The 18420-nt window shown below is 38.3% G+C and overlaps 2 protein-coding genes across 2 annotated transcripts in view; one reads left to right on the forward strand and one right to left on the reverse strand.

Annotated features, from left to right (window-relative positions):
- Nucleotides 1–4831, forward strand: part of LOC106882534 (uncharacterized protein C56G2.4) — a 47601-nt gene extending 42770 nt beyond the window's left edge. The window contains exons 7-10 of the mRNA XM_052971452.1: nucleotides 615–735; nucleotides 1567–1697; nucleotides 2748–3021; nucleotides 4156–4831. Of these exons, the coding sequence (XP_052827412.1) occupies nucleotides 615–735; nucleotides 1567–1697; nucleotides 2748–3021; nucleotides 4156–4420 (791 nt within the window). The 3' untranslated portion in view covers nucleotides 4421–4831. The remainder of the gene's footprint in view (nucleotides 1–614; nucleotides 736–1566; nucleotides 1698–2747; nucleotides 3022–4155) is intronic.
- A 370-nt stretch (nucleotides 4832–5201) lies between these two features.
- LOC106882540 (thioredoxin reductase 2, mitochondrial) overlaps nucleotides 5202–18420 on the reverse strand; it is a 15013-nt gene continuing 1794 nt past the window's right edge. The window contains exons 3-17 of the mRNA XM_014933255.2: nucleotides 18045–18101; nucleotides 17083–17224; nucleotides 16262–16336; nucleotides 15394–15472; nucleotides 14738–14797; nucleotides 13981–14051; nucleotides 13603–13622; nucleotides 12946–13037; nucleotides 11672–11849; nucleotides 10829–10974; nucleotides 10346–10441; nucleotides 10113–10205; nucleotides 9702–9773; nucleotides 8836–8933; nucleotides 5202–8252 (exon numbers count right to left, since the gene is read on the reverse strand). Coding sequence (XP_014788741.1) covers nucleotides 8129–8252; nucleotides 8836–8933; nucleotides 9702–9773; nucleotides 10113–10205; nucleotides 10346–10441; nucleotides 10829–10974; nucleotides 11672–11849; nucleotides 12946–13037; nucleotides 13603–13622; nucleotides 13981–14051; nucleotides 14738–14797; nucleotides 15394–15472; nucleotides 16262–16336; nucleotides 17083–17224; nucleotides 18045–18101 — 1403 coding nt within the window. The 3' untranslated portion in view covers nucleotides 5202–8128. The remainder of the gene's footprint in view (nucleotides 8253–8835; nucleotides 8934–9701; nucleotides 9774–10112; nucleotides 10206–10345; nucleotides 10442–10828; nucleotides 10975–11671; nucleotides 11850–12945; nucleotides 13038–13602; nucleotides 13623–13980; nucleotides 14052–14737; nucleotides 14798–15393; nucleotides 15473–16261; nucleotides 16337–17082; nucleotides 17225–18044; nucleotides 18102–18420) is intronic.

The following is an 18420-nucleotide window of genomic DNA, read 5'->3' on the forward strand; positions in this document are numbered from 1 at the left end:
ATATATAATGAAAGCAATGAACATAAAAATAATGAAGGCAACACGGGAGGGGGACAAAAATTCAACAAATGTTATATTAGTTTAAAGCTTACAAGGAGGGAAAAGAGCCTTGACGTTTCAACAGTTGGTCCTTCTTCAAAATATAGAAGATAAGTAAATGAGATTGAAAAAGAATAAATGGTTGGAGAATAAATACATACATACGTACGTACATACGTTGAAATTCCTATGAAGGAGCTTTGGATCTTGGTTAGAAACCGGCTCTTTCTCTATTGGCAAAAAATCTTGAATTAAAATTGAATAATGAAAGAAACGGAGTGAGGGAGTGTGAAAGAGAGAGAGAGGGGTGTATGTGTGAAATTTACTGCTTCTATCCGACATTTCACCTTCACATTAATGGAATCAGTTCTTGGTGTTAGACTTACTCTTACTCCAACCATTTAGCATTTCTAGTTTGTATACGAAGTACACACAGCATTATAGAAACTGCAGAAGCTTTAATGACTTCTATATATTTTTGTTTGTCACATTTTCTTCTACCTGACTATAAAAGTGTTTGAACTATTTTTTTGTTTCTTACATTTCTTATTCCATAATTTCCCACGTGATGGCAGCACTTGCAAAACACGAACGAACATTTATCCCGCCTAATTTACACCTGTACGTCGGTCTTTACGTTTCCTTTACCTCTGAAAGTATTACCTATCAATCTTGCTGCAATGAGTACAAATCCAAGTATGTATATATTTATTATTATTATTATTATTTTGCTTTGGTTTTATTCCTGGTAGGATTTATATGGGTAACGGGTTACTCCATGTAACCTTAGGTACACACAAGTTTTCGGCAGCCTTTCAAGTGCTTAGAACCCTCCTGAAACAAACTTTCCTCAAGAAACAAGCTTTCTCTAGGAGCCCTACTGGGCTTTCTATTTCAATCTCCTTCAGTCATTTGTCTATATCTTGGCATACTGTTGATTATTATTATTATTATTATTATTATTATTATTATTATTATTATTATTGTTATTATTATTCGCCTCTCGCTCCCGCCACCCTCCCTCGATCGGGCAGGCAAGGCAGTTTTCCTTTGCCTGCTGGCTGTGGCGAAAGAAGTTGTTTAGTGGACAAGGCTGAAAGGCATGAGGACAGATATATTCTTCACATTAACTTCTTCAAGTTTCACTTGAAAAAGAAATTGAGAGTGGAGAGGGAAGTGTTGCCCTCGAGTGAGTTTATTGAGAGGTGGGTGAAAGTTACGGAAATGACAAGGGTGGATGGTACCTCTCTAAGTGTTGACCTGTGAGTCGGAGAGAAGGAATTGGAGAGTGCAGTTGCCCCTGGGGTTTCAGGGAAATCTCGGACAGTGGAGTTCCACGATTATCCCTAGAGGCGTTCCTGTATCAGGATGGCCACATCTCTATCATCCTCCCTCCCCCCTTTTTTTTTACCTTTGTATGCTATGCATATGTCCCTTCTTTTCCAGTCTATACCGTGTATACTCTACTTTTTATTTTTTTATCATTTCATTATTTTATGTAAACCCCACACTTTATGTTGTTTTCAGTGCTACAGTCGTTTACTTGAATCCTCTGGCAAATGGAACGGCAAAGGCGGTTGATACCCGGTCTGGTGTCCAGCCGAACGCTACAATTAGCTTTGTGCCTTTTGACCAACACCAAATGGAAGAATTTCGCCGTAAGTAGTTTGTCTCTTCATAATTACACATATAGTAGAATCTCATAATACGTATAACAAATTGATTAACTTCGAGTAACTGAGAATTGATAGACAAAATCTACCCCCAAGAAATGTTTAAGATCTAAAAACTAACAAATCAAGGGATATAACTCGAATAAGATCAGTTACTTGAAATTTTTGGACAATATAGATAATCCATATTGGAGTGGAACTGATCTTTAAACCCACCTGATGACAGCAACCGACATTTTCCGATATTATTATACATCGTCAGCAAAAGATAATCCACTCAATTAGCAAAGCTACAAGGGATCGAGATACACACACACGTACATGATTTCTCTGCTGCACCCGGGGTATTGTTACACGTAGAATCATTTTACCGGGATATATTTGCTTCAGTAGTTTTAAATGTTTATAGTTCTGAAGTATATGTGCTGATTGGTTTCGGTCGAATTTTTTTTTGTCATCAAAGAACCAAAATTTGCCAAGTTCGTGAATGCTTTTAAGTTTGTTAAGTAAACATTTGGTCAGTATCAAACAGCTTTCTTGTCTTTCCATACATGAACTGGCATCTGTTCATTATACTAGACTTGTATCGAATGCCTTCGTACACTATATTGTCCACGCCGACACCGAATACTTTTTGGAGAAGATCTTCATTGATTTTCCGGGATCGATAATATTCTGAGCCCTTTGGATGATTCGCGGAGTCATTATAATATCCGAACGTTAAGAAAGTCTTTTCTGTCTTTGATATATTTAAAGATCTTGTAACATTTAGAAAGTTGGTAATTTCTAAATCACTGTCTTCCGCACATATAGCAGCAATGACTGCTTCGCTTTTCATTTCTTGTGTTTGCATTTTATCTGCCATGGGGAATTTGAGAAGAAATAAATAGAAAAATCTTTTAACTGGCTTCAAGTCTCCCCAAATACCCCTTGCGCTCTATGTGTGTGTGTGTGTGTGTGTGTGTGTGTGTGTCTCTTCTTTACGTTCTTTCAGTGATTAGCCATGTACTAAAGGATTATTTCTTCATTTTTCAGATTCTCTTTTCACGCTTGTTATGGTTGACCCAGACATCCCAGAGGTCTACCACTCGTTGGGTAACTCTACCTACCCACTTATCCATTGGATGACCATTAATATCATTGGCAAGGAGTTGTCGACTGGTGAGGAGGTACACTCTTATATAGGTCCTCTTCCACCTGACGAAAACCCTCATTTCTATTATTTCATTCTATTGAAGCAACCACGGAGATTGACAAAAGAAGACCTGGAAGGGTTTTATTCAGACTGTGGGGAGGCGCTTAAAGGAAGGTAAGGCCAATGTCATTTAGAAAGTGCGTGTGTGTGTGGAAGCGTGCGTGTGTTTTACAAAATGGTAAGATTTAGTATCTTGTGATGTTAGGTCCTTTTATGATCTGATTAAAAAATCTTAGAGAGTCAATAAAAATCTTTTCGAATGACTGATTTTGTACCAATATTAGAAATCATTCTCAATAACAAAAAAGTAACAGTTAAAGGCAATAAATTAGGAGGGGCAGCTAATCAGCTGAAGTGATGCAAAAAGATATTACGATCGACATATTTGTAGCTAAAAATGACACGTGATCATTTGTTCGATCTGAAAGTTACGTTGTCGGAGTGATGGTGAGTACGTCCAGACACAAAGGCACATAAGCCAGTCGATGGGTCCGGGTGGCGGAAAGATAACGTAGGGACAGAGCCATAATTAGGTGTTCGATAGACAGTGGAAGCGGGGTACTATTTAATTCCAGGTAGATGTATGTATGTGGTTTCCACTAACGCCTTGTTCAAATATTTGGGTGTAGTGGTGAACTGGAGATCGTGGACTTTAATGTCCATTTCGACGGCCTGCCGTGTATTTTAGCAGAGAAAATGGAATGTTGCAACAAACGGCAACAGAAGCTGAGATATTGTCGGTGGTGAGTGGTTGTGTGAGGTACAAATCGATCGGTTTGGATCGTCTGCTTTCCAAGCCTTAAAGATATACGCCATACTTGTTCCCACCTTTTTTGAAGGATGTCTATCTCACAGGAAACAGACTAGAATGCATGTCTTATCCCATGACTGCCGTGCCTGGCTCCAGTTTTATCTGATCAGATAGAAACGTTTCTTCTTTCGCTTATTGAGCAAGGAATGCGTTCCGTTGATCTAAACGGTAAAAAACGTTGACTTTTGCGAGGAACCTTTTCCTATAGTTTGTCTTTTTGACGGAACCGCAGGTAAAGGCACAATCTGCAACTTGCGGCAAAAATTACGTTGGTGAATAAAAAAAAAACACAATAAAAATAGCCGAAACACTTTATAATGCTTAATTTGAGGAGATCGAATGTCAGGTTAGTAAATTCACCATTAGTTTCACAAAGCAACACTTCCTCTGCCGAGTTTTCCGTTTACCATTGAACTGCTTTCATCTTCTGTCTTTAGATGCCTGTTTCGTATGAGGCAGTTCGTGCAAGCTAAAGATCTGGTGTTTGCTGGTGCCACGTGGATGGCCAGTGAAAACGACAAGTATGTGAGAGCGGTGTATCTTAGGCAAGGAAGCCCACCCGACCAAGTATGTAAACAGTCCAAATATTATCAACCAGGTTGCCTCGATTCAAGTGAGGCGGTGAGACCCACCTCAGGCTGTGGAATAATTTTTGTTTTGTACTATTTCGTTCTTTTATTGATAACGGTTGTAGCTTGTTAAATGTGCATGTTGGCATCTGCATTATATTTAGATATATATTTGCCATTTGACTCACAGAAACATGCACATAGTTTACATATATATATATCTATACAAAAATGTATACCTGAATAAAATATGTCTGTATATTACATATATAAAAAAGTGTGTGTGGTGTGTGTGGTGTGTGTGTGTGTGTGTGTGTGTGTGAATGTTTAAATGTGAGTATGTATGTTTATGAAAACGTGTTTGAGCCAAGAGAAGACTGAAAGCGCTGAATACCCAGAACATTGAATGTTGAAATGTTAGGTGCAAATAGGAAAACCAGCTTTAAAAACATTTGTGGTTTTAAAACAAGTTTTATCGGAAGAACTTACTGTAATATATGCATTTCATGTTATTATGCCACGCCAGAATAACTATTCTAGAATAAAAACGGTACTTTTAAGATGAAGACTATTTAAAAAAATATTTGTTCTTTTTATCATGGGCCTTCTCAAGCACAGCATATCGCCAAAGGTCTTGGTTACTTTGCTGTGTATATAAATATAATCCTCATTAGTTTTGAGAGGAAAACACTAATACAATAATCCCTTCGCCATATCACACACTCAGTACATCCTGGATTTTTCTGGCTAATACATCTAAATTTATGGGGTGGCGAGCTGGAAGAATTGTCAGCACAATGGGTGAAAAGCTTAGCAGTATTTCCAGCTCACCACCCTAATAATAATAATAATAATAATAATAATAATATTGATTAAAAAAAAAGAAATTAGAGAAATGATAATTAGAAGAATAATTGGAATTTTCAGAAATTTTATTGAATTTAAATACAGTAAATATTAACAGGGTATGAAAATATACTATCATTTATCACCATGATCCTTGATATCAGATAATACCTGATAATATACATATTTTCATTGATACAATATCATACGATATCTGATAAACACAATTTTCATGACAATGTCCTCACTACCATAAATCATGTATGTAATTTATACACATTCTATGACATTGTCCTGGATACCATATAGTCATGTCTGATAATATACACATCCTTCATGATGTTGTGCTAGATTTCATGTTAAACCAAAAATATACACACATTTCATGATACTGTCCTTGACATCATATCATTTTATATCCAAAAATATACACACATTTCACAATATTATTCTAAATATTTCATCATATTATAAATAATGATATGCATACATTTCACAGTATAGTTCATGACAGAGCAGTAAATTGTCTGATAAAATACATACATTTCATGATTTTGTTCTTGACACTACATCATGTTATATCTGAAGATATGCATTTTACAATAGTCCTCCACAGCATGTCATCATGTATCTGGCAATATACTCACATTTCATGATATTGTCCTGACATATTGCAATATATTTACAAATATCATTTGGAAGGTAGACAGTTGTTCTTGCTTCCATGAAAAGGTGTGAGTGTTTGTATATATATATATATATATATATATATATATATATATATATATATGTATATATATATACAGAAGTGTGTTTTGCCTTTAAAACAGAATATATTTTTAATAATTATAATATTCTATCATGATGCAAAAGTTTATTATTTTTGTATTAGTTCCGAAACACAATCCCAGAACAAATTAGTTGCCATAGAAAAAAACACACAAGAAACTCAGAGTAACAACAGAATGGTTCATCAACTTAAATGAATCTGAAAATTCATACACACACACACATAGATGTAAAAACTGGGTCTTATAGACAACACCTTCATAGGAAGAATGTGTCACATAAGCAAACTGGCTGACCCAAATTTACTTCAACCTTTATTTATGTGTGATTATAAGATGTCTGTATATGGACAGTTAAACAAGGTATTCAGTCACAGAGGAGTGAAACCAATACAACTCATCCTTTGTTCTTCAGTTCACAAATATATTGAATACAAAGACAAGGTATATACATCAGTCTATATATACAATACTGGTTAAAAAAACAAACAACAAAACACCAATAGGTACATGCTGTAAAAGAGTATAATATTGAAACAAGACACTTGTTAAAACATGATTAATTTATTAATAAATACAAAATATGAAAATAAATAATCTTCAAAACATAACATAAAAAAATACATCCAGATTGTAAAGCACATTAATTTGAACAACACAAAGTACCCAGAGATTGTCGGTCAGTTGAACACCCTCTTCAGTTATATATTCATCAGATTTGATCCACCCAGGTGGATGGGTTAAGGATTCAAATCGTCATTAGCAAAAGAAAAGGGGGGAGGAAGAAAAAGAAAGCATGTCATTGTCAACAACAGCAATAACAGTGGAGATGCTAGAGATGGTTACCATAACAACAGGAAGATGAGGAATGGGAGACATTTGCTAGGGATGATGGGTAGATCAATGAGGACATTATGATATGCTTCATCAACAGGTGATCAACTCTACTCATTACAAACATCAAACTGTACTGCAAATATATATATATATATATATATATATATATATGATCATATTTTGATGAAATTGTTCCAGCATGGCCAGAGCCAACTGGATGAAACAATTAAAAAAACATACAACAATGATAACACACACATAAGTACATATTCTCATATATATATTATCATCATTCAATATCCATGTTGGCATGGTTTGGATAGTTAGACATACATACACACACACATTGAAACATACAAACACAACATAACCCTAACACACATGCAGAGGCAATGAGATGTAACAATCTTCTTCACTCAACTGACCGCTAACCCCCCCACCCCTGCCCTCAGAAAAAAAAAAAAACGGACAAAAGTCCAAGTTAATCCACGCTCCAATGGTCATACTCCCAGCTCCAGGCCTCACTAATTTATGATGATGATGGTGATGATGGTTCCTTGGAAGTTTTTACAAGGCACAAAGAGAGAGAGAGGGGGTGGGGGGTGGGGGTGAGAGAGAAGTCATCTGGTTGATTTGCTTTTAAGGCAAATCCTAAGGAGGACAACAAGAATGTTCAGTGATGACATGATGACAATATTTGTCAACAACCGTCATCTAACCAGGTTGACAGTCCAGTAAACAAACTTAGATTTGACCATCTCTCTCTGTAACTAATTCAAACCTTCATTAGAGAAGTGATGCAATAATTACCTGGAGACTGTGTGGGTTTCTACTAACGAAGCACACAGGTGAGATCCAAGTGTATCTTAGAGTAAGATGGAATGTAAGGTGAGAGGGGGTGGGGTGGCAGGTCTGACAGGTTTTCAAATAGAGAGGCCATATGGTTGATTGAACTGAATCCCAGCATATGACTGGTACCACCTGAATGCTGCTGGAGGGGATGTCGACTTAAGCAAGATATGAATTCAGAACAAACTATATGGTTGGTTTTTTATAAACCTGGCGCTCTTTACCATTTCTGTCAGTCCAAATACATTTCAAAAGTTTGTCATATATAGCAGAGACGGTGGGGTGGGGGAGGAATACAAGTGAGTTCTGTGTATGGAGACAACACTGTTCTTGTCATTAGCAACAGGGACAGGTCCCACACTGCTGTGTCAGCAATAGAACTAGGCACCATGTTGCTGAGTTATCAACAAGGGCAGCTAAACAGTTGAGGTAAATGAGAGATAATCAGAAGAGTATAAAAGAAGTGATTGTAACAATTAATGAGTTGCCTGGGGGTGATGACCAATTGGAGCAAATTAACCTCAGCAGGCAGTGACCAAAGGACTGAGACCAGACCTCTTGGTGATGTTTATCTTGACCAATTCTTCAGCACAGGTTGGGTGGATTCCAACAGTTCTCATCACAGTATTCATGGAGGCACCAGCCCTGCAAGACAACACGGTCAACAGGTTACATGAAAACAATTGGTTAACCAACAGGAACATGAATATACTCCACTACATCCAACAAATTCAAGTGTAAGACCACTTGGACATGCAAAAAGTACAGTTCGACACAAAAACAAAGTGCCACAGTTGCAAACACCCAGAGCAGTACAACAACAACAACATCCTGTAGAAAATGTTTCTCTCACACAGTTCAGACAAACATAGAAAACCCCATAGAAATAACCTCATTGGGCCCAAATATTGATCTGGGCCAATATCATCATCATCGTCGTCGTCGTCATTTAACGTCTGCTTTCCATGCTAGCATGGGTTGGACGATTTGACTGAGGACTGGCAAACCAGATGGCTGCACCAGGCTCCAATCTGATCTGGCAAAGTTTCTACAGCTGGATGCCCTTCCTAACGCCAACCACTCCATGAGTGTAGTGGGTGCTTTTATGTGCCACCGGCATGAGGGCCAGTCAAGTGGTACTGGCAACGACCATGTTCAAAAGGTGTTTTTTACATGCTGGAAACAACAAATTCCTGTAGATATGGCAACAACAAGAAAAATTCCTTACCTGAAAGCTGTGACAAAACCTTGCATCACTTCTCCGGCATTTGGTCCTAAATAGTGGATTCCGACCAGTTTGCCAGCCCCTTCACGCATACAGATTACCTGGGTGCAATACAAACAAGAACATTATTACAATTGCTACTGCCACCACTATCACAACTTTTAACTTCTCCTTGCTTCAGTCATTAGACTGGGGCCATGCTGGAGCACTGCCCAGAAGAAGTTTTTGCTGAATGAACTGGCCCAAAACTTATTAATCCACCAAGTCTCAATTAAAATATGCTGCTTTTGTTTCAATTAATTTTGAAAATAACAAAGAATTCAGAAAATAACCCAGTCATTATGAAGCTGGTGTTTGGAACATAAATTAACGAGGTTTTTAATGATAGGATTTAATTAAGATTGCTTTAAGACAGTGAATTTGTATCATAAAACTAGGGACAGTCACAGGAGGATTGGTGTGAAAAAGGTTAAGACCACCACCACCACCACCACCATACTACTACTACTACTACTACTACTACTACTACTACTAATACTAATAATATAAACACTGTCAGCTTAGTGCACCGTGTCATTACTGTTGGTTGAGAGGTTGTTTCACTTTGCTGGTTTCTTCAACATATTTAACCGCAACTACACCATCGTATACAACCACCACTACTACTACTACTACTAGGAGCTGTGTAACATAATAATGAACTTATTGTATCCAGTGCTGCTCTGACCAGAAAAAGTAACCAAAACTGCATGAACAGCACACAGAACATGCACAGGAAGTAAAGAGAGAAAAAGTCTTTAAAAAAATGAAAAATAAGGGAAAGAAACAAGACGTGTTGTTTGTTATTGGCAGCAAACGAATCATCTTACCTTGATAAAACATTGTGAAGCATCTCTCTCTGGAATGGTGTACTCTAGAGGCTTATAGAAGGAATGGTAAACCTGCAAACAAAGAAGATTTCAAGAAAGGCTTTATACAAAGACACTCATCCGTATATACAAATATTTCTGAAGCAAAGCCTGCCTTTCTTCACTACTCCGAGTTTCTGTATTCCATAGAAAAAAAACCAAAAAATTTTCATTATTTACACCCCCACAACACACACACGTGCATATGCATCCCATCATATGCACGTGTGTGTGTGTACGTATATTTATGAGCTGAAGAACGGTGTACTGAATGGTGTACCCAACAGATTCTTACTTCCTCAGAGCGGCAAACAAAAAATCTTGATAATAATAATAATAATAATAATAATGATAACACTAATAAATACTTACCTCAATGTTATCTTCTCCAAAGCGATGAATTGCAGCTTCTTCTGAAATTCCAACACAACCATATTCCAGAGGTGTGAACACAGCTGTCCCAACCTACGTGGAAAGAAACAAAACTGTATCAATCTACCATCTTTATTTTTCTTTGTAGCACCTCTAGAAAGAGCAATGACTAGAAATACATTTAGGTTTTAAAAGTGCAGAAAAAAAAAAAAAAAATTCAAAATGGAACTTACCTTGTCGTAGTCCATCTGTAGCTTGGAGTCATCAAAAAGCCGATTTGCTAAAAGTTTGCCAGCTTTTATTGCTACAGGGGTCAGTTCAGGTCGACCCTAGGAAAGAGAGGATGAGCAAAAAGAAAGCAGCACTTTAAAAGGATCCTGCATTTGTTGATATATCTAGTTTTTAAGTCATCCTCCAGGCTTGAACAGAAGTATTCAAGACAGGCCATCCATCAGAACTCCTGTATTCTGATGACCAAGTTTTCATAGATGCAAATTCAAAAGACAACAGAAAAAGCATTGAACGATAGGAACAAAACCAAAAATGAAGCATATGAGCAGCTGTCTATGAAGGCAGCAGTTCTTAATAAGAATCGGCTCAGAGTGCGATGGCTTTGTTAAACCACGAGAACATGGGAAGCAAGTGTTAAATAATGATGATGGTGATATATGAAGAGTTAGTATTTACCTCTCTACAGTTTAAGAGAAGGTACCCACCTGTAACACATCCCCAATCGCATATATGTTAGCAGCAGAAGTCTTCTCCCCATCACCATCAAAACCACCAAGTATTTTACCAGATGACCGATCCACTTGGACAGAAGTATTCTGCAGTTGAAGAGTTTGTGTTTCTGGCTGACGCCCTACAAATAAATTTGGTGGAATACATTTGAAGAATGTCGCACCTCACAAAAATATATCTTAAGATGGTTATCTATGTATGTATATACATGTTTAAACAGTTTAAGAATAGAACTATAAATAGTAAGAATGTAATATATACATAAAAATTTAGAGAAAATGTTAAGAGGACATCTTCAAGTTCATAATCAGTAATAATTAAATGACAAAACAGAAGTCAATCACATGTGATACAGAAATGTTGGTCAATCACATCTAAGGAAGATGTAGAGCTGTAAAACTTTGATCTAATCACTAAGATCAAAGTTAGAATGATTTAAATAAGGATGGCTTTGTCCAATAAGATCTATGTTAGATTTAAGACAGTAAGAGTTATGACAGACACAAGTAGGTCAGTAAGACCTAAACCAGTCAAAATTAGGTCAATGAGAACCCCTTTAATCAGAGCTAGATGAGTAAGATCTATGTCAGAATTAGATAGTAACATTTATTATCTGTAAAGGAGGGAGAGAACTCTAAAGGTAGATGGGAAGCTGGTAGAAAGGCAGAGGAAATCTATACTTACAGAGAGAAAAAGAGAGAGATATATAGATATACAGAGAAAAGGAGATTAAGGGACAAAAATGCAAAGGGAAGAAGAGACACCTGGAGAGAGAGAAAGAGAGAGGGTGAATAAATAAATGGTAAGTAAGAATGTACCTGTTGCCATGAGAACTGTATCATAAGTATCAGAGTATTCTTTGCCCTGGTTGTTCCGATATTTCACCGCCAATGGACCGCTGGGACCATTCAGTCGGTCTATCTGTAAAGGGTGACACTTGCGCAGGAACTTGGTGCCATGTTTCTCCATGTGGTTACACACCAGCAGAGCCATTTCCTGCAAGAAACGTATAGATTGATGAAGCAAGGAGGGAGAAGGGATAGAGAGGTGGGGTAGGGTCCTGATTCAGGTGTTCTGGCTACTGTCACCTTGACAATGCTTGAAACGGCTTCTCCATATTCTTGTGTTGAACTTTTGGTGATCAACATTATCTTCACCCCCACCTAGCTCACTGTTACACTTAAACACCTTGAATAACAATATACACTTAATAGAACACCATGTATTTAATGTAGCACTTTATACCTAATAGGTTGTCAGGCAATTAATGTAGTATTATATACTTAAGTAGCACTATATATTTAATGTAGAACTAGGTACTTAATGTGGTACTATGCATTTAATGTGGTACTATGCACTTAATGTAGTATTTCTACTCCTTTAGGTGCCATGTCCATAATATAGGACACAGGCGACCGTGTCCAGCCACAGTTCTCTCTTCTTTTGTTTTATCTCTCACAGTTTCCACTTCCCGATGTTTGATCCCTTTTTTTCCTTCCAACCAATTCCTCAAGCTTCACATCCATTACCATCCTTCTCCTTCCTCTGCTTCTTTTCTCTTCAGTCTTTCTCTGTTCATCACTAAATTCTCCCTGGGCCCTCTTTCCTCATCACGCAACCCAAGAAATCTCAGATGCCTGGGCCCTGATCTCACAAAGCAGTTTCCTATTTACCACAGCCCAAGTCACCACTTCCTCATCAGACACATTGTCTGTCCAGGCCATCCTCAATAACCACATTTCACAGTTCTCCAAGACCCTGCTCATTTCTGATGTTAGAGACCATTCCTCACTTCCATACATTAATAATGTAGCGCTAAACATCTAATACAGTCCTAAACTTAATGTGATACAAAACACTTAACTAGCACTAAACACTTCTTCACTCAATCCTGACTTATCAGACCAGCTCATGTTTAGATCATCAGATTGGACTGTGGAGGGAGTAAAACGATGTTTAGATTATTATAACAGACAACAGAGACAATACAATATATTTAGATGGTTGAATTTTACTCCATAAAGTAATCATAAGATGTTAAGTTAACAAAAAACAATTTTAGACAGAGTGGAAGATTGGTAAGACATCTCACCTGGTCAAATGCTCGCAGAGGCATTGAACGAATCATCACAGTTGTATCGAGTCCGACACCTGTAAGGAAACCAGCACACTCGAGGGCAACATCTAGTCCAGTGGTTGAGGAAAAATATTGAGGAAGATTATGCAAAAGCAGAGGAATAAAAGAGGCAATGTTTAATGTTTGGAAGAGCGAAGGGTGAGAGAAATTGGTGAAACATTGTTGTGGAGTGTTTACTGATGGAGAGCTTGGTTTTAATTTATCATCATCATCATTTAACGTCCGTTTTCCATGCTGGCATGGGTTGGACGGCTTGACAGGAGCTGGCCAGCTGGGGAGGTGCACCAGGCTCCAATTATCAGTTTGGTGTGGTTTCTATAGCTGGATGCCCTTCCTAAAGCCGACCACTTTAGAGGCTGGACTGGGTGCTTTTTATGAGAAACCAGCACAGAAGCTTTTTTTATGTGGAGAGAAAGAGAGAGTGTGTGTGTGTGTCTAGGTATCTGAGAAGCACAACAATGCATGTTTGTCTGCATTTGGGAAGATAGTGTCTGCATAACGTTGTTAGAGTGCAACAAGCATGCATATTCACACACTGATCATAAGCTAACTTCAACTATCAAAACACACATCCACACACACACACACACACACATTAGTCATAAAGGATACAGCTAGCTCCGACTACCAACCTTGAAAAATAGAAAAAGAACACAACAAAAATAAAAAAAATAATAAATAGAATGAGATAAAAATTGGATTATAACAACAACATTATCACTGACCAATTGTTCTGACATGTGAAGTTGACTGGGGACTATTAATTATTACTACATGTAACACATGGGGTAGACAAGAGAGATGGGGGGGGGCATACATGTATAGTTTTACATGTTACACATTGGGCAGACAAGACAGGTGTGTGAGACATACCACCAGTCTGATCTATTTCATGTGGCACAGGGTGGTGGTAAGGAAGGGCCACACATGTATAGTTCTCCCACATGTGATACAAATATGGATAGACTAAAAGACTGTTCTTCTACTCACGTCTTCCCAGGAGAATTTTTCAGCCAAAACACATCATCACTTGAGATAGCATGCTCAACAACACCAGGTACCTGTAATTAGACAAGGGTAAGGTAAAATGATGTGATCACTAGGTTACAGGTAAGAAGATTAAGAATGAATATTTATGTCATTGTTTTGATTCTTGCAGTTCATCTGGCACAGGACAATTTGTTATTGGTTGGCGGACATCAGTGCAGCTGAAGCGACATAAAGGTAAAGTTACTTTCTCGAGTCAGGTTGACTCATAAGTTACTTTCTCGAGTCAAGTCGATTCACAAGGGCCAGTTTCGTGGTTTCCATGGTGCACATATTCCCCATGTGGGGAATTACTCCTTCTTGCCAGCTGAGTGGACTGAAGCAATGTGAAATGAAGTGTCTTGCTCAAGGACACAATGCGTCACCCAGTCCAGGAATGGAAACCACAATCTTACGATCATGAGTCCAACATCTTAACCACTAAGCCATGTGCCTCCACTATTGAAGTGACATACAACAAAGTTGAAACACCAGTGTTGCTAAGTTCCTTAGCTCAAGGAATTGAGAGAATTGTGAAGACACATTCGTTTGAAAGAAGTTCTGCCTGGAGTTGAACTCGGAATCTTGGGTTTAGTAGCCCACGCTCTTAACCACTATGCCATATGCTCGTGGGCATATGGATAAACCTGTCAGTTCTTGAAAGGACACAAGTGGAAACATTGTTACGTATTTTCTATTCAAGATAGGGAAAATGACTCACGTCAGGGAAGTGGGGCCGTCCTCCGACTGCAATGACAAACTTGTTCGATTTGAGTATTTGCTGGAAAGAAGAGAACATGTCGTTACAGTAAGATTGGCATAAATATCGATTTTAAATTTTGGAACAAAACGAGCAATTGGGGGGTGGGGTGAAGTTGATTAGATCTCCGACATACAAATTTCAGTCAAACCTTTTAACCGATGCCAGCATGGAAAATGGATGCTAAATGATGATGATGAATTTAATATCTTTGCCTTCCACTGTTATGTAATAAAGCACCCACAGTACTCTGTGAAGTGGTTGGCATTAGGAATGGCATCCAGCCATAGAGACCCTGTCAAAAGAGGACACTGGGTTTGGATACAGTTTTGGCAGGTTTATCAGATCCTGTCAAACCCTCCAACCCATGCTGGCATGGGTTGGAGGGATATTAAATGACAATGATGATGATGACGACCCAGGACCACTGCACATTGTCACATGAAAGGAGTGAAGTGGTAAATGGTCACCAAGTGGTTGTTAGAGAATAGTTATGGGTTGTTTAGAGTTTACTGGGGCAACCCTGAAACAAACCCTGATGAAATATATTTCTAAAGAATTCTAAAGACATGTCTACAAAGTTATATTCAAGAGTGGGGAAATTTGAGGTTACTCACTTTCTGACCTTTCACATCAACAGCTTCCAGGGTGTTGTCGTCTACAAACGAACCTTTGGCATTGAAATAATCCACATTTCTAGGGAGAGAGAGAGAGGGGGAGAGATAAAGAGAGAGAAAGCGTCAGAGAGAGAGAGAGAGAGAGAAAGAACATAGAGTGAAGGTAGGAAATATGGAGAAAATAAGTCGAAAGCATTTCATATATAACTTTTACTTTTTACTTGTATCAATCAATGGACTGTGGCCATGCTGGGGCACTACTGCTTTTAGTAAAATAAACTGACTCTAGTACTTATTTTATTGATCTTCCATGCTAGCAGGGGTAAGACAGTACCACAAAAGCTGGCCAGGCCAAAGTCTGCACCTGACTTCTGTTTTGGCAAGGTTTTTACAGCTGGATGCCCTTCCTAACACCAACCACGTAACAGTGTGGACTGGGTGCTTTGCAAGTGGCACCTGCACTGACAGGGTCACCAAGTACTTGCAAGACAAAAAAAAAATGGTAGCTTCTTTTAGTCTCTGTCTACTAAATCTATTCACAAGGCTTTGGGTACCTCAGGGCTGTAGTAGACAACACTTGCCCAAGGTGCTATGCAGTGGGACTGAACCAAAAACCCCATGGGCAGGAAACAAACTTCATAACCACACAGCCATAGGATACTATGGCTAATGTGGTCCAGAGTTCCCTGTACTTAGAGAAAATAGATGTGTTGGTCATGGCTGGAAGGCCTTTGCTCATAGTCTATTCTATCAAGGCTGTATATCTGAACACAACTTGCACCAACGTAGGAAATAGAGGCAAAATAAATGAATGGAGGTTGAATATAAACTAATCATTAATATAATCAAAATAAATTAATTAAATTACTTGTCTTTCAGCTGTACTCTGTGGTTCCAGTTTAATGAGCGCACATAACCCTGTACTCCAACAGCCATTTCTTCCCTAAAGATAAAGAAATAAATACAAAACAAGATCAATACTATTGATGTGCAACACTAGAGTGACAAGATTGGCATTGACTAAACATGATTACATTATCATCATCATTGTTTAACGTCCATGTTCCTTGCTGGTATGGACTGGATGCTCTGCCAGGAACTGGAGAGTTGTCCAGGCTCCAACTGTCTTGCTTTGAAATGGTTTCTATGGATGGATGTCCTTAATGCCATCCACTTAACAGAGTGTGCTGGATGCCTTTTATGTGGCACCAACAGAGGGGGTAGAATTGGGAGAGGTCCCTGGCTTTTGGAATGCCAGGGTAATGTCAGACAGGGTGCCTTGAGTCACCCTTTGTCACTACTCCCTCCATTTCGGAGACCCTTTCTTCTTCTTATTTCTATTTACAAATGTGTCTTTATGCTGTTATTTGTCTCAGCCCCTTGTACTTCCATATGAATCCCACCCACCATTGTTGCTGTTGGGTACAGTATTTTTAGACCTGAACCTGCAGCTTCTGTTATCATGTCAGACATTCTAACCATCATACGGAAGAAACACTTCAAATTCTCTCCGTTTCTGGATTTCGGTTTTTACCAATGAGAAACATAAGATATTTATATTATTGAGTGATTTGAATTAAATTATTTTTGATTTCAAGGACTTACAGATACATTTTGTTAAAACCCCTCAACAATAGACAGGTGAATGAGTGATCCTCTAATGGGGCCTCTGTATCTAACTTTACTTACCAAGAGAAGTTCACTTCTGGAATATTCCATCCGAATCTACGAGCATCTTTGATAGACTGTCCGAACAAGGCAGCCTGGTGCATGAGCTTTTTAGGGATACAGCCAACATTAACACAAGTTCCTCCCAGTCCCCATTTGGTACCTAGGGATAGGGAAAATATAGATTAGGGAAGGAAATACATTAAAAAAAATGTGCATGCATATGTATATAAGTGTGTGTGTGTGTATATATATATACCAGAGTAAGCAAATAAATGGGAAACAAGGTGGCAAAAATAGTACTCGAGTACCGGAGATAGAGTAATATGCTTTATTAAAAAAGCTGCAAAGACATCACAATTAAGGGTATGAAGCCAGGAAAAGCCCCCGGCCCATCAGGAATCCCTGCTGAGATACTCAAAACATCTGGTGGTGTGAGCAATGGCCTAGTCACCCGCGTTGTAAACCAGGTAGTTCGTGATGGAGTCATACCTAATGACTGGCGTAGCAGCACCATAGTCAACTGCATCCTGCATCAGTTTCGCATAACCAGCTCCAGCCCATTCAAAAGTACCTTGGATCGTAGGGCGACCTGCTATGCTTGAGGAGACCTATTGAGTCAAGTACATCAACATCAAAATGAAAATCAAATGGAAATTGTAGTTGTGATACCCGTGCTGGTGGCACATAAAAAGCACCAACCGATCATGGCCATTGCCAGCCTCCTCTGGCCCTGGTGTTAGGAATTTTGCCACAAGGGCAGCCATTTTGAAGGAGGGGATAAATCGATTACATCGACTCCCAGTGTTTCACTGGTACTTAATTTATTGACCCTGAAAGGATGAAAAGCAAAGTTGACCTTGGTGGAATTTGAACTCAGAATGTGGCAGCAGACAAAATACCACTAAGCATTTCACCTGACATGCTAACAATTCTGCCAGCTTAATAAATAATAATAATAATAATTACAATAATATAGTTACCTTGAGGTGAAGGTCTCACAGAGTCAAGTACAGCAACCTTCTTCCCCAAACCAGCAGCTATGGACACAAGAAGAATATGAATAACAACAGACATGGTTGAAGTTCAATAATGTTGACATTCAAACACATGAGAACAGGAAGAACACAAGATGCGATGGGATTTATATAACTGTTAGTAGTATTACTACTGATGTGTTACTGAAGACTTGGCCTTTGGATTTGTTTGTGTTTTTATATGCACTGAATAATTAACTCGATAATGGCTGCAGAGTTGAAATGATATTTTTTATCAATGGTGAAAGTTTATTTAGAAGTTGCACAGAAGCTGGGAGATGTTTTAAGTTATCCACACACCTATATATATATATATATATAT

The sequence above is a fragment of the Octopus bimaculoides genome, chromosome 11 (genome assembly GCF_001194135.2).
Source record: "Octopus bimaculoides isolate UCB-OBI-ISO-001 chromosome 11, ASM119413v2, whole genome shotgun sequence".
NCBI lineage: Eukaryota > Metazoa > Mollusca > Cephalopoda > Octopoda > Octopodidae > Octopus > Octopus bimaculoides.